The sequence below is a fragment of the Tursiops truncatus genome, chromosome 9, assembly GCF_011762595.2.
Source record: "Tursiops truncatus isolate mTurTru1 chromosome 9, mTurTru1.mat.Y, whole genome shotgun sequence".
Taxonomy (NCBI): domain Eukaryota; kingdom Metazoa; phylum Chordata; class Mammalia; order Artiodactyla; family Delphinidae; genus Tursiops; species Tursiops truncatus.
The window spans coordinates 41,775,294-41,788,751 of record NC_047042.1 but is presented as its reverse complement, the minus strand read 5'-3'; the positions used below and the strand labels follow the sequence as shown (position 1 = coordinate 41,788,751).

At 36.6% G+C, this 13,458-nt stretch overlaps 2 protein-coding genes across 24 annotated transcripts in view; one reads left to right on the top strand and one right to left on the bottom strand.

Moving 5' to 3' along the window:
- Window positions 1-3,781, bottom strand: part of NDUFA4 (NDUFA4 mitochondrial complex associated) — a 32,324-nt gene extending 28,543 nt beyond the window's left edge. The window contains exon 1 of the mRNA XM_073809679.1: window positions 3,391-3,781. The gene's annotated coding sequence lies outside the window, so the exon portion shown is untranslated. The remainder of the gene's footprint in view (window positions 1-3,390) is intronic.
- The window catches only part of PHF14 (PHD finger protein 14), a 200,140-nt gene continuing 189,690 nt past the window's right edge, over window positions 3,009-13,458 (top strand). For 13 of the 23 annotated variants that reach the window (XR_012333949.1, XR_012333945.1, XR_012333950.1 and 10 more), the window contains exons 1-3: window positions 3,013-3,477; window positions 3,979-4,089; window positions 11,697-12,475. Coding sequence is in view for 15 of the 23 variants with exons in the window: in XM_073809678.1 (XP_073665779.1) it covers window position 3,477; window positions 3,979-4,089; window positions 11,697-12,475 (891 nt within the window). In the remaining 8 variants the exon portion in view is untranslated. Of the gene's footprint in view, window positions 3,478-3,978; window positions 4,090-11,696; window positions 12,476-13,458 lie in introns of all 23 variants that reach the window. The other 10 variants (XM_073809676.1, XM_073809675.1, XM_033863030.2 and 7 more) reach the window with 5 other exon arrangements.

The window sequence follows — 13,458 nt, the reverse complement described above, 5'->3', positions numbered from 1 at the left end:
ACATACACACACACACAAAGAAATACTACTCAGCCATTAAAAAAATGAAATCCTGCCATTTGTGACAACACAGATGGACCTTGTTGGTATTATACTAAGTGAAATGAGCCAGAGAAAGACAAATACCATATAATTTCACTAATATGTGGAATCTAAAAAACAAAACAAAACAAATGAACAAACAAAATAAAACAAAAACAAACTCATGTATACAGAGAACAGATTAGTTGTTACCAGAGGGGAAGAGGTTGAGGAGTGGGTGAAATGGGTGAAGGGGGTCAACTGTATGGTGATGGATGGTAACTAAGCTCGTGGTGGCGATTACTTTGAAGTGTATACTGATGTCAAATTATAATGCTGTACACCTATAACATATTCTTATATATGTAAGTTTTCTCAAAAACCTGTAAACTTTCCTCCTAAGATCAGAACAAAACAAGGAAGTCAACTCTCCCTACTTTTGTTCAATAGCATACTGGATATTCTAGCAAGGGGAGTTAGGCAAGAAAAAAAAAAAAGGGAACTAGAAAAGGGGGGAAAATTTAATGCCATCTCCTGGAAGTTGCACGTACCTCTTCTGCTAACATTGCATTAGCCAGAACATAATTACATAACTGCACATAACTTCAAGTTATGAAATGAAGTATTCTTGGAAAGCTTGTGCCTATTTAAAATTTAGGGCTTTCATTTTTGAAGAAGAAAGGGATAAAAGGTACTGGGAGACAACTGTCAGTCTCTTCCATATTTATTAAATGCACATCAAAAAAGCAATTAGCTATTTTAAAATCCTTTCTTTCTTTTTTCTTTCTTTCCTTCCTTCCTTCTTTCCTTCCCTTTCCTTTCCCCTTCCCCTTCCCTCTCCCCCTCCCTTCGTTCATTCCTTTTTTTTTTTTTTTTTTAACACATGGATTGCAAAGTTTAAAAAGGTTGTCAATCTAAATGCAATATAGCCCCCTGAATTGGATCTTGGAACAGAAAAAGGATGTTAGTGGAAAAACTAGTGAAATTCAAATTTTACTTAATAATATTGTACTAATATTAATAAATAAAAACTAATAATTTTGTAAATGTTCCAGGGTTATGCAAGATGTTGACATTAGTGGAAGCTGGGCAAAGAATATACAGGAACTCAGTATTATCTTTGTGTACTTCAATAAATCTAAAATTACTTCAAAAGTTAAAAGAATGATTGCTAATATTCAATGATGAGGAGTTTGGAAAATTGGAGAGAATTCTCATGAACTCTTGGTGGTAATATATGTTAATATAGCCTGTTTTTAGAGAACAATTAAGCAGTATTTATAAAATTAAATGGTTTATGTATTTTCATTGAGAAAATCTACTTCTAAGATTTTCTCTTATAGAAACTTGAATGCCAGCTTTAGAAATCTCTTTTCCCTTTTAAAATAATTCAGAATAATTCCTCCCAATGAATGTAGGAGGTTGCCAGAGAGAGGAATGTTTGGTTTTATAATTTCAGGGATTAAACAATCCATAGTATGGTTAATGTTTGAAGCATGTAGAATGGAAATGAAGTTCCTGGAGTGGAGTTGTTTAAATATTTAAGTCGCTAGGCTTTTGACTGGAGAAATAACAGATCTGAAAGGCAGTGGGGAACATTAAGGACCAGATGCCACATTTGGATGTTGAGAAGATGAGTGGCTTCCATCTGAGGGGGCTGCAGGGTAACTTTCCACTTTATACAAGGAGGTACAAGAACGATCATTGAAAGGGAAAAGGATTTACTAAGGTTTTAAAATTTTGGAATGGAAGTTTCCTCAGCACGCTAGAAAGATTTGAGCGGGTACATAGCAGTGGTAGTTTGGGTCAGGGAACTAAAGTTTCAGAGAGATTGGAGGGTCAGAGAGACTGCATTTTTAGCAGTGATTAGGAACACAAATATGAGGTTGCAGTAACTACTATTGTGGTGGAATATCCTGAGGCATTAGAGGTAGTCCTGCTTTCAGGGAATCTGACTAGTCATACTCTCTTCATCCTGGTCATTTGCACATGTCCTTTCTTTGGTCTGGAACCTCTGTCTCTTTTTCTCCCTTCTCTAGCTGGTTCAGACACTATGTCTGGATCTAAATATAACTTTCTGCAGGAAGACTTAGCATGTGTACTTTTTCTCTGGCAGTCCTTTTCACAATTGCTCACTGACTTCTTTGTATCCTCAACTGTACCTTAAGCTCTGGCAGGGAAAAGATAACAGCTTTCTTGCTGAAGGTTCAGCCTGTATGTAATCATCCCATGACTTGTACTATATAGGTATTTACTAATTTTTCAGATTTGTTATAAAATTTAATTACAGTTTACAAAAGAATTCAACACGTTTTCTTTAAAGAATAAGCGCCACTACTGCAATGTATGATTTGATTCCTGTATATTTCATTTACAGCCCTTTGTGACACGGTATTTCCCTATGTTACAAACATTACCACTCAGTGTATATCTGGGGAATAAATGAATCAATTGAATCGGCTTCATTCAAATCTTCCTCTATCCTTGATATATAAACATTTAGAAAGTATTAATACTGCTCAGATTCTAACATTTTAACATTGTTTTTAAACATTGTTTTTAAAAATAATTAACCTGTATGTGAATAAACGTGGCGTTTGAAACTGTTGAAGGCCTGACATCCGATTGTACATACTCTCCTCATATATTTACGGATTTAAAAATTCTCCTTATAAAATAAATTATCTAAATGTATGCAAGGCAGTATTCCACATTCATGGGGCCACACATCCTGCTCCATCTTGTCAGACACAAAAATTGGCCTTCCACGGATTTGGACTGAGGGCCGGGCCTCAGGGACTTATTGGCCAAGAGCCTAGAACTCTCTACTCCCCCCTCCCACTGCTCCGCTCCTCTTGGCTCCCTCTCGCCTTCCGTTCGGTTCCTTCCGGCTCCGTTCGGCTCCTCCTCCCTGAGGGAGAGCGGAGGCGAGGCCGGCGCACGCGCCCTCGGCCCCTGCTGCTCTTAGGGCCGCTCTCTGTCTGGTGTTTTCACTTCCTTCTCTTCAGAGCTGTATCCGGGTCGTTGTTTTCCCTATTGTTTTAGGCAACCGGCCTCGGATTGTGTAAATTCTGAGTCTTTTGTTGCTTTTGTGGCAGGCTAATAAAGTTTTTCTTTCGTTTATTTTTTTTCTAAGAGTTTAAACAGGGGAAGTTAACTCCCCAGGGCTGCCGGGTTAGCCGCGCTGCCTGGGCCGGAGGGCGCCTTTGGCCGGGGAAGCGCCAAAGGAAGCCGCGCTAGCGGCCGGGGTCCGTTCTGCGAGGACCAGGGGCCGGGGGGCGGGAGGGGAACCGCAGGGCTGCACCTGGGGCGCCCCGGTCTGGTCCGCGGCGCCGCCTATTTTTAATAGCATCTTTTGGACTCGTTTACCTTGGTCTCAGTCCTCGACCTCGGCGCTGCCTGGGCTCTCGCAGCCTCTCCCTAGGTCTACTCCAAACGACCACCTCGGATTCCTTAGTAAGTGTGTCGGAGGCGTCCGCGGGGCGAGAGGTGCATTTCAGTCCTTCTAGAAGTCAGGGCCGGCTGGAGCAGGGCGGGGGTGGGAGTGTCCTGCGGGAAGCTGGACCCTTCGTGGACCTCCCCCTCCACGGTCCGTGGGAATGAACATAGCTTCTCATACTCCCTGGGCTTTGCAATTTCTATTGACTGTTACGATGTCTCAGTGAGGGATTACAAGCGAGTTTCAGAAGCAAGATGTTTAAGAGGGCCAGTTTCGATTTTGGTCGGCTTGGGTTCGTCTTTGCTGCACCTCGGGGCTGGAGCTGCCCGTGGAGCTGCCCGGCCCTCCGCAGCCAGTGTTCCCACCCCAACCTTCCCCCACACCTTTTGCTGAGAACTGAATTAAGACAGAGATTTGCACCACCTGCACGAGGTCATCTGTACCTTCCCTCAGTACCACAGCTCTCCCCCGTGCTTGCCGTGATTATGAATGACGGTGTAATGTTTTTCTCTTAACAGTGGATCGCAGCTCCAAGAGGAGGCAGGTGAAGCCTTTGGCAGCTTCTCTGCTAGAAGCTCTCGATTATGATAGTTCAGATGACAGTGATTTTAAAGTTGGAGATGCTTCAGGTAAATGTTTCCTTCTCGCTTCCCTTTTCCCAGCTTTCTGCAGTTGAGCTGATTTTCAGACTTTTCTTAAAAAGAATCCGTTTAATTAAAATGCCAATATAAAGTTAAAGCACATAAACTTTATTTTGTCTGTTTATTTCCCACCTTTCCCTAAGATCGTATCACTAAATACTGTCACTGCTTCTGGTTTTTTGATATTTACTTAGATAATTATCAGAGAAGGCCTTATTCCAAAGATGCAGTAAATACTGTAAATCACCTATACCTTATTAAAAAACAAACAGAAAGATACAAAGATGCAAAAGTGTTTTCTCTGTTCTTTACTTTAAAATATATTCATGCTTATTTTATGGACAGAGGGGAAAAAAAATCTAGAGATATCCTGAAGTAGAGTGACATCCTGAGAATAACATGAGCCATGAACAGCCCAGGAACAGAGTTCTTCTCTTTTCAGATCACTTGGCATCCTCTTGAGGGGAGTTTTGCTTTTTGTCTGTTAGCTCCTTTACCAGAATAGAATTGACCAAAAAAAGTTGTACTTTGGTAGGTGCTGGATCTTGTGGATTGGGCCTTTTAAAAATATGAGGTACAAAGTATGCGTGCTTGCTTGTTATATTTTGTGATTTTAAGAACAATAGACTTCTTTAAAGAGTCGTATATTCACATGGTACAAAATTGAAAAACAGAAAAGTGTGGTTTTCCTTTTATCTTCTGTTCATTGTAACACACACACGGACACATATATACATATAAAGTTTTCATTGCAGGAATCTGAGAAATACAAATTATGTTTAAATATTTTATGTGAAAAATACAAATACATGAACAATAAAAATTACTTAATTCTGTCCCTTTTGACAGAAATTTAGATAAAGTGAGAAATTAGAGCCCTTTCAGTCTTATCTTTTTAACAGTTTTAAAATATTCTTCCAGAGAATTTTTGTTGCTTAGTCATATCTCTCTCCTTTCCTCTGGTTTTTCTTTTTCTTTTCTTTCTTTCTTTCTTTTTTTTTTTTTTTTCTGTTCGGTATGGTAGGAAGGGATGAAATTTGGTTGTGTTTTGTTACTATTTTACTTTTAATGGCATCAGCAAGCAGAATTTGCATTGTGATTTACCAAGAACTTTTTGTTTCTACAATCTCATTTAATTTTTACAGTAACTCTGTGGAGGAGATATTATTTGACAGATAACAGGGGCACTGAGTTTAAGGAATTTGCATGAGGCCACTTAGGCCTAAATGGATCTAATCCAATTCTTTCGGCTCCCAACATTTAGAATCTTTTTATTGCTTAGATCCTAAAAGTAGATAGGTGTAATCTTAAATTGAAACTACTTACTTACTGTATCAAGGTGACTAATTGAGGTTACTTCCAACAATCAAAAGTTAAGTTTATCTTGATCAATTTTTTTAAAACTTTACTTCTCAGCTCTTTCATCTCCCATTTCGTTTACTGTTGTTTGGTACTTCCAAAGAAGAGAAAGAAAGGGAAGGTAAAGGAAGTAAAATTCAAATCTATTTTAGTGCTCTTGGTGAAAACCTTGGCAGAAAAGAATATTCTTGGCTAGAATGTAGCTTTGGTTTGTCATGGTTGAGATTGTAAACTGACAAAAATAGTTAGGTCTCAGAAGTTATGACTTAATTTGAATACCATTAGGGAAAAACTCCAAAGCTTAATTTCTTTAAGTATTCCATAATTGTTTTTATGAAAATAAATCCTGACTTTGTATATAATTTTTCTCTTTGTTTATTGACATGTATCACTTCCCTTTACAAGGGTTAAAACAATCTAATGATACAAATTACTTTCTCAAAATAATGTTTGGTATCAAGCAAATTAGAAACTCCTGGCCTTGTTAAAGCTTAATCATGGTTGATGGGAATTATCTGTTACTTGTGACAGTGGTAGAATGAGTTTCGTTAGTTTTTTTGAATCTCCTAAAAGCACTCAAAAATGTATACTTTCTGTTACCTAGTCTGCTATACTTGTAATTTACTTCCTGGGCCCCAAAGGTCACAAATTTATTTGTGTAGTTCTTGATATGTTATCATAACTGAGAGTTTAGAAGAGAATGATTTTGTTTGAAATAGGTATTAGTAGAAATTGAGTTGTATTTTACACTCTTGGTTAAGGTGCATTGTTGTCTCCCATAGCTGAGATGTTGGCTTACTCTAGATTACCAGTGTTTCCTGTTTGAATCCTTTCTCGTCTCTGTGTAAGACAGTTGGACTCTTACAGGAAATAAGACATTAGACTTATCACTGTTTTCCAAACATGCTGAAGTTGTGGGATCCCAACCCTATTTAGTAATAGGTGATTAAACTGGAGGTGGAGAAATAATAGCTAAATAATCATCTTTAATGATAGCTAATAATAATCTTTCTGATCATAGCTTCTTTCAGAACAATCTGTAGACATGACTAACTCAGTGAACTACTGACTTCCTTCAAACTTAATGTTAAAATGGTTAGATTAGTGGCCCTCAAGTTTTAACTGATTCTGTGCATCAGTTTATTCTGATTTTCATTTTGAATTCTGAAATTCTGACGACAAAACTTTATATTTCTGTTTGGCTTTAAGAATAAATATAGAGGGACTTCCCTGGTGGTCCAGTGGTTAAGACTCTGAGCTTCCGGTGCAGGCGGTGTGGGTTCCATCCCTGGTTGGGGAACTAAGATCCTACATGCCGCAGAGTGCAGTCAAAAAGTAAATAAATAAATAAACAAGAATAAATATAGACATTTCTGAAAAGTTATTACCCTTGCTGATAGACATTATTTTTGTGCTTCTCAGATGATAACATAGAGAAAGATAAATATTATTCAAAAATGACCTGCCAATAAGATTAGCAGGTGATTATAAAGAGTTAATAATTATCAGGTTCTACCTTTAGAAAATTGTGAACTAAAAATAGATCATCTTTTATTTTATCTTTAATGTGAAAGTAGGGCTAAATTTCTCATTTTTGATTGAGGACAGTCAATAAATACATTTTCAAATTAGTCCTAAAACAGTGTGTAAGTGTATTAGAGTTATGGTGGTAACCACCAGAAGAACTGTATGTAGAAAAGTGAGCTGGTACCATATGAAATTATCAGCTTTATAGGTCTAACACAGTTGATTATTGGCAGTTTCATGGTTTGGCCTAGTTAAAGTGGTTATATTTGAGACTTGGACTTAAGATTGGGTATAGGATAGGAGATACTTAAGATAGGATTGATTACATTTAGTAATCTACATAATGAATGATTATGAAAATCAGTGCATATATTACTTTTATTAAACAAGACAAAATAGCAGTGCTGTGTCTTCCCAACCCCCTAGCCAAAGTAAGATGGCTAATTTTAGATCTTGAGCCATAGTTTAGTTGGTCCAAATTGCCAGAAAGCAATTTAACTGGAAGAGTCAGGCTGAGAGTTTGCCTTGGTAGTATTTTGTGCTTAACTTCATTTGGCTAAATGGATCAAGATATGTTCATTGACCAACTGTAGCTTTGTTTAAAAGCACTTTGCTGGACGTTATGGTGAATTCACAAAGAAATAATGATAATGTTAGAATAATTAAATAAAATAGCAGATAGATGTTATAAGGCATGATCAATCACTTGTGTAGTTCAAGTCTTTCAGAGGAGATGGGACTACTTGAGACTGGATTTACGATGATTCTTTGAGGAGATGAGACTTGAACTAGGAAATGAAAGAGAAGCAACCTAGGTAGGGGAAACATTAGGTGTTAAAAATGTGGAGGATGGAAAATATCGTTTATCCATGGAGATCAGGTTTCGAGTAAAAGCGCAGTAGAAGAGATGAGCCTGGGGAAGTAGAATGAGGTCAAATTGAGGTCTTACATGCTAGACCAGTGTTTCTCAATCTCAGCAATATTGGCATTTTGAGTTGGTTAAATCTTTGTTGTGAAGGCTTGTCTTTTGTATTGGAGGATGTTTAGCAGCATCCCTGTCTTCTACCTACTCAATGCTAGTAGCACTTACTGTACCTAACCCCTACCCTAACCCTGCCCTTTTGTGGCAACCACTGTCTCTAGACATTGCCAGATGTTTTCTGTGGGAAAAATTATACCCACTTGAGAACCACTGGTTTAGATCTCTAAGAAGATGTAAAATGACACAGCTGGAACTGGAGTCAGAAGTAGAAGATGAGTTGTGTTCACTGATTGGCTTTTTAGAAAGAGATATACTAGATGAGTTAAAAATGTTTCCAAGATGATAACTGAATAGTAGACTGGTGATCTGTCTGTTATCTGTTATATATATTTATAATCCTAAATACTGTTGCACCAGATCAATAAACAGAATAGTTAAATAATTAAGGTTGATGAACAAAGATGATTTTTTATATTGCAAAGTTAACATAAAACTCTGAATTAAATCATATTGATTTTATTATTTAATATTTATCATGGGGGAAACGTAAGCATTGAATATTGTGAAGGGATTCTTGAAGGTTGGTTTCTAATCTCTGTAATTGTAAAACATTTAACTGTCTGTTAGCTGAAATAGCTATTGCTTAGAGAGGTTTTGATATATTGTGTGTTTTTTTTTTTTTTTCTTTTGCGGTACGCGGGCCTCTCACTGTTGTGGCCTCGGCAGGCGGACTCTCAACCACTGCGCCACCAGGGAAGCCCTGATATATTGTGTTTGAGAAAGGTTACCTTTTATTTAACTGAATAGGAGGTAGGGATTTCCATTTTAAAGATTTTTCTTCTAATGTAAACATTTTCATTGTAGACTTAGAATTAACTCTGTTCTTATACCTGAAATAGCTGTATTTGAAATATCTGGTTTATTTCTCTAGTCTGTTATTACTTTTTTCTTTTATTTAAGGTTGTAAGAGTGATGGATTTGAAACGTTGTTTGAGTTGGTAGGAATGGGAAATTTTTCATTACAGCCTACAAAAATAGAATTATAGACAGCCAAGGACAGTGATTTTCTCATTGTCATTATTACTAAGTAGTGCCATAACTAAATATTGTTTATCTCCATCCCTCAAGTGTGTATGTACCAAAAAGAACTTATGACTAATCAGTTGAAGAAGTTATTTTTCAGAAATCAAAGAAAGATAAAATTTGATATATTCCTGATCCCAGCAGTTGGAGTATGGAGAATGTGATATATTTGGAGAATGAAGGGTTGGGTAAGCTACTAGGATTTAATTCGTGGAAAAATCTCACATTCTTCTAATAATGTTAACAAATATAAAGCATTTAAATCTTTTTAAAATTCTGCTTTCTATTTAGGCATGATAACAAAACAAAATCAGAATCAAAGAGTATCAATTTCCCTGTACTTTTGAAAATAATCGATTGGCATTGGCAACGACAACCAAAGCAAAATTGCAGAAATGCTTGACATTCTGTAAAATTTACAACTAATAGCAAAGTTGGATTGGTCTCAGTTTTGATCAGGAGCCCACGTTTGTGCCCCACTTGATCGTTCTTTTATATCTACTGTTATGTTTTTATTGGTGAAAATTATTAGGAGTACTTTCTAGTTACTTAAGAAAAAATTCTACAAGGTTAATCCAGAGGAAAAGTTCCTTTTCTCCATTTCCCAGGGCTGTTAATTATAGCATTGCTTGCTTTAGTCAGTGTGCACAAGGATCTATCTTTGCCTTAGAAGCGTTTGGTCAACTCTGCTTATTATTATATCCTTATCTAAAAATATCTAGGAACTATTATTTTTTACCAGGGGTATTTTTCTTGGTAGGTTGGATTTAATTGGTGTGAGTGGTATAAAAAAATCACTTCTTTTCCTAATGATTTGTAGAGCTGTTGGACTGAAAATAAGTCCCCTATTTGTAAGTGACATTGGGTCCACGCTCTTTTGGAAATTTAAGAAGCTCACAAATCCAAAGATGTTTCCTAAGTTTGGCATGAATTTATTTGATGGTAAAACCTGACTGGAACTGATAGGAGTTTATTTGTAGCATTTACTTATCATACTTGTAAATATTCATACTTTTCACTGCAGATGTAACGTATTTGATTACAGTACAGTACTATAGACCTCACTGGAGGTGTTAGTGTAATATATTGTGCATACACAATGCTACCTTTCTAAAATCTGAAAAAATCTAAATTCTGTAACATGTGTGGCTCCAAAATTCAGATAAGGGATTGTTGGTCTACATGATATTGCTCTTGTGTCCTTTACAAGATTGTTCAGGATGACAGTGTTTTGTCACAACAGTCCTGAATAAGATGTAGGCACCTGTATGATAATCTTGAGATTGACAGTGATTTTATAGGTTCGATCAACATCCACTAAATGTTAGTCTTTATTTTTTATGTGATTTAACTTGCAGGATTTTTTTCATCAGCCATTTTTAAAGGATTTCTGAGATATTTTAGAAACCAGATACTAATTACAGACAACTTTTTTTTACTTTGAACACCCAGGCAATTATAGAGGCTAACACTGGTTGAGTTAACAGAAATTAAAATGGTATGGAAACATGAATTTTTTTCACCATTTTATTATTAGCCTTATCTTGGTTATAGGTGCAAAATATTCATCACCCTACAGATTTTACTATTGATGTTGGCTACAACTTGACTGTGACTGGTTTGTTTCCCACTTCCTCCTGCTCCCCTTCCACCAATAACCCTCTCCACAAATATTTTAGATTTTTATTTATTTGATTATGTGTAAAGAGGATTAGAATGTTACTGAGCAGTGTTGGTCTAAGAGGGCCTGAGCTGCCCTAGACAGGAATGGAAGGCACTTGCTAGGAAGCTTATGGTCCTGCATGAACTCTTTAAAGTCCTCAACCTATCTTTTTAGTGACTACTGTGCTTGCTCATTTCCGAGATGGATTAGGTTTTAAAAAAATGCATTGATCTCCATTCTAGGGTCTGTAGTAGTTACTGCCTAGAATTTTTGGAAGTTTCGGTAACTCTTTTATTGATATGAACAGTATCCTGATAATCAGAAAAATTGATAACTTATCTTGCAACTTCCATTTTCTGTGCCATTGCTATTGTCTGTTTTTCACTTGTGTATTTGGTGATCGTAAAATTGATTGGTATATTAGGGATGTGGTACAAATTGACTGTCATAAATGTCTATGTTCATTTTTGCTGGGTAAAGAGCGAGATAAATGGAACAAAGTTTTTGGGTCATATTTTTCTTGTTCTGAATGTGACTCAGTGCATGTAAGTCCATATAATTTATGAAAGAAAGATGTAAGAGAAGAACAATTTGGTATGTATTACATTATCATAAAGTTAAAATCAAGTGCTCAATTTAAAAAGAAGCACATTTACTTTTCGAAAAAAATTGCCTCTAGGGTACCAAGTATAGCATGAGATGTATGACACAAAATAGTGGTCCTCGTTTTAAAGCATATTTTAATTTAGAGTTACATATATTCATCTTCATTAGTGCTATATTGAACTAGAACCATTATTCCAGCTTCATTGATTTATTTAATCAGGTTGGGAACGTCTACCATTCTTTGACTTAAATTTGTTTATATTGTTTTGCAAGTTATTCACAAATTTTGGTGGTTTCATTTGTGTCAGCGTTGTGTGTGTGTGTGTGTATGTATATACATATGTGTGGTTTTTTTTTTTCTCATATTTTCAACAGATTCTGAAGGGAGTGGTAATGGAAGTGAAGATCCTTCAAAGGACAGTGGAGAAGGTTCCTGTAGTGATTCTGAAGAAAATATTTTAGAGGAAGAACTGAATGAAGATATTAAAGTAAAAGAAGAACAACTTAAAATTTCTGCAGAGGAAGAAATACTATCATCAGAAAAACAGTTAATTAAAGTGGAAAAGAAGGAGGAAGAAGAGAATGGAGAGAGACCTAGAAAGAAAAAGGAAAAAGAGAAGGAGAAAGAAAAAGATAAAGAGAAGGAGAGAGAGAAGGATAAAGAAAAAGCAACAACATCTGATAACGTGGCTGCTTCTGCTGCTTCCACCACACCAGCCACAAGTCCTCCTGCTGCTAACACATCTCCTTCAGTCCCCACGACAACAACTACAGAGGAGCAAGTCAGTGAGCCAAAAAAGTGGAACCTGCGTCGCAACCGACCACTTTTGGATTTTGTATCCATGGAAGAGCTGAATGACATGGATGACTATGATAGTGAAGATGACAATGATTGGCGACCCACTGTAGTAAAAAGAAAGGGAAGATCTGCATCTCAGAAGGAAGGAAGTGACGGAGACAATGAGGATGATGAAGATGAGGGAAGTGGGAGTGATGAGGATGAGAATGATGAAGGCAATGATGAAGATCATAGCAGCCCTGCCAGTGAAGGGGGTTGCAAGAAGAAGAAGAGTAAAGTTCTTAGCAGAAACAGTGCTGATGATGAGGAACTGACCAATGATAGCCTGACACTATCTCAGAGCAAGAGTAATGAGGTAGATCAACCCAATTTTTATGATATCTGTCTGTCTGGGGAAAAGGGAATTCTTCTTTAAACCATTCTACCCGTTATATTAAGTGGCTTCCTTGAAATCCTGTTATAGACAGCTGTGGTAGTGCGTGAGCACCCTAAATGTAACATTTATTCATTTGGTCAGCCCGCCTTTATTGAGTATCTGCTGTTTGTCACCGTCCTCAAGGAGCTCACAATCACCGTCCTCAAGGAGCTCAGTCTCTATTCTTAGAGAAATATTTCTATATCCATACCCTTGGGAAATAGTAGAGTTTTCCTTTCCTTTTTCTGTCCTCTCACTCCATTGTTCATAGGACTGCTGAATGGTGCTGAGTGGATTATGAAAACAAAGGTCACCTTTCTTTCAACTTAGTTACATCCATATCCGCATAAAAATTTAGACTTTTAGAATACTTTTGAGCAGGGCAACAAACAACTTAATGATTGTCTCAGGCTTTTAGAGATTCATTTTAAAGGTTAATTCCTTTTTCAGTTGTAGCACCCATCTGAATAGTCACCAGATCTTTGCTTTAGATGTATGGGAGTAAATACAAACTATATATTTACATATTTTTAGTGAATAAGTTCTCTCTACAAAGAAATGAAAACAAACAAACATTTCTTATCCTAAAACAAACATTACTATCATAAAACTACAGTAATGACTCAGTTCTTCCACTTGAAGTTCTACTACTGAAAGTTAGGTTTATCCATTGGGCCCAAGATGCAACATTCAAGACTCTTCAGTCAAACACATTTGTGTCTCTTTGTCTGTGTGTTTATGTATATGTTTTTCTTCAAAAGAAAGATTGAGTTGTTGTCTTACATGTAGATGTACCTGTTACATCACATGTAGAACTATAATAAGTCTGTCATGCCATTAATGTGTTTATAGTCTTAAAAATTCACTTCTTTAACAAGCACTTATTTTTTTGTTTTTTCATATTATTGAAATAGGTTAAATTG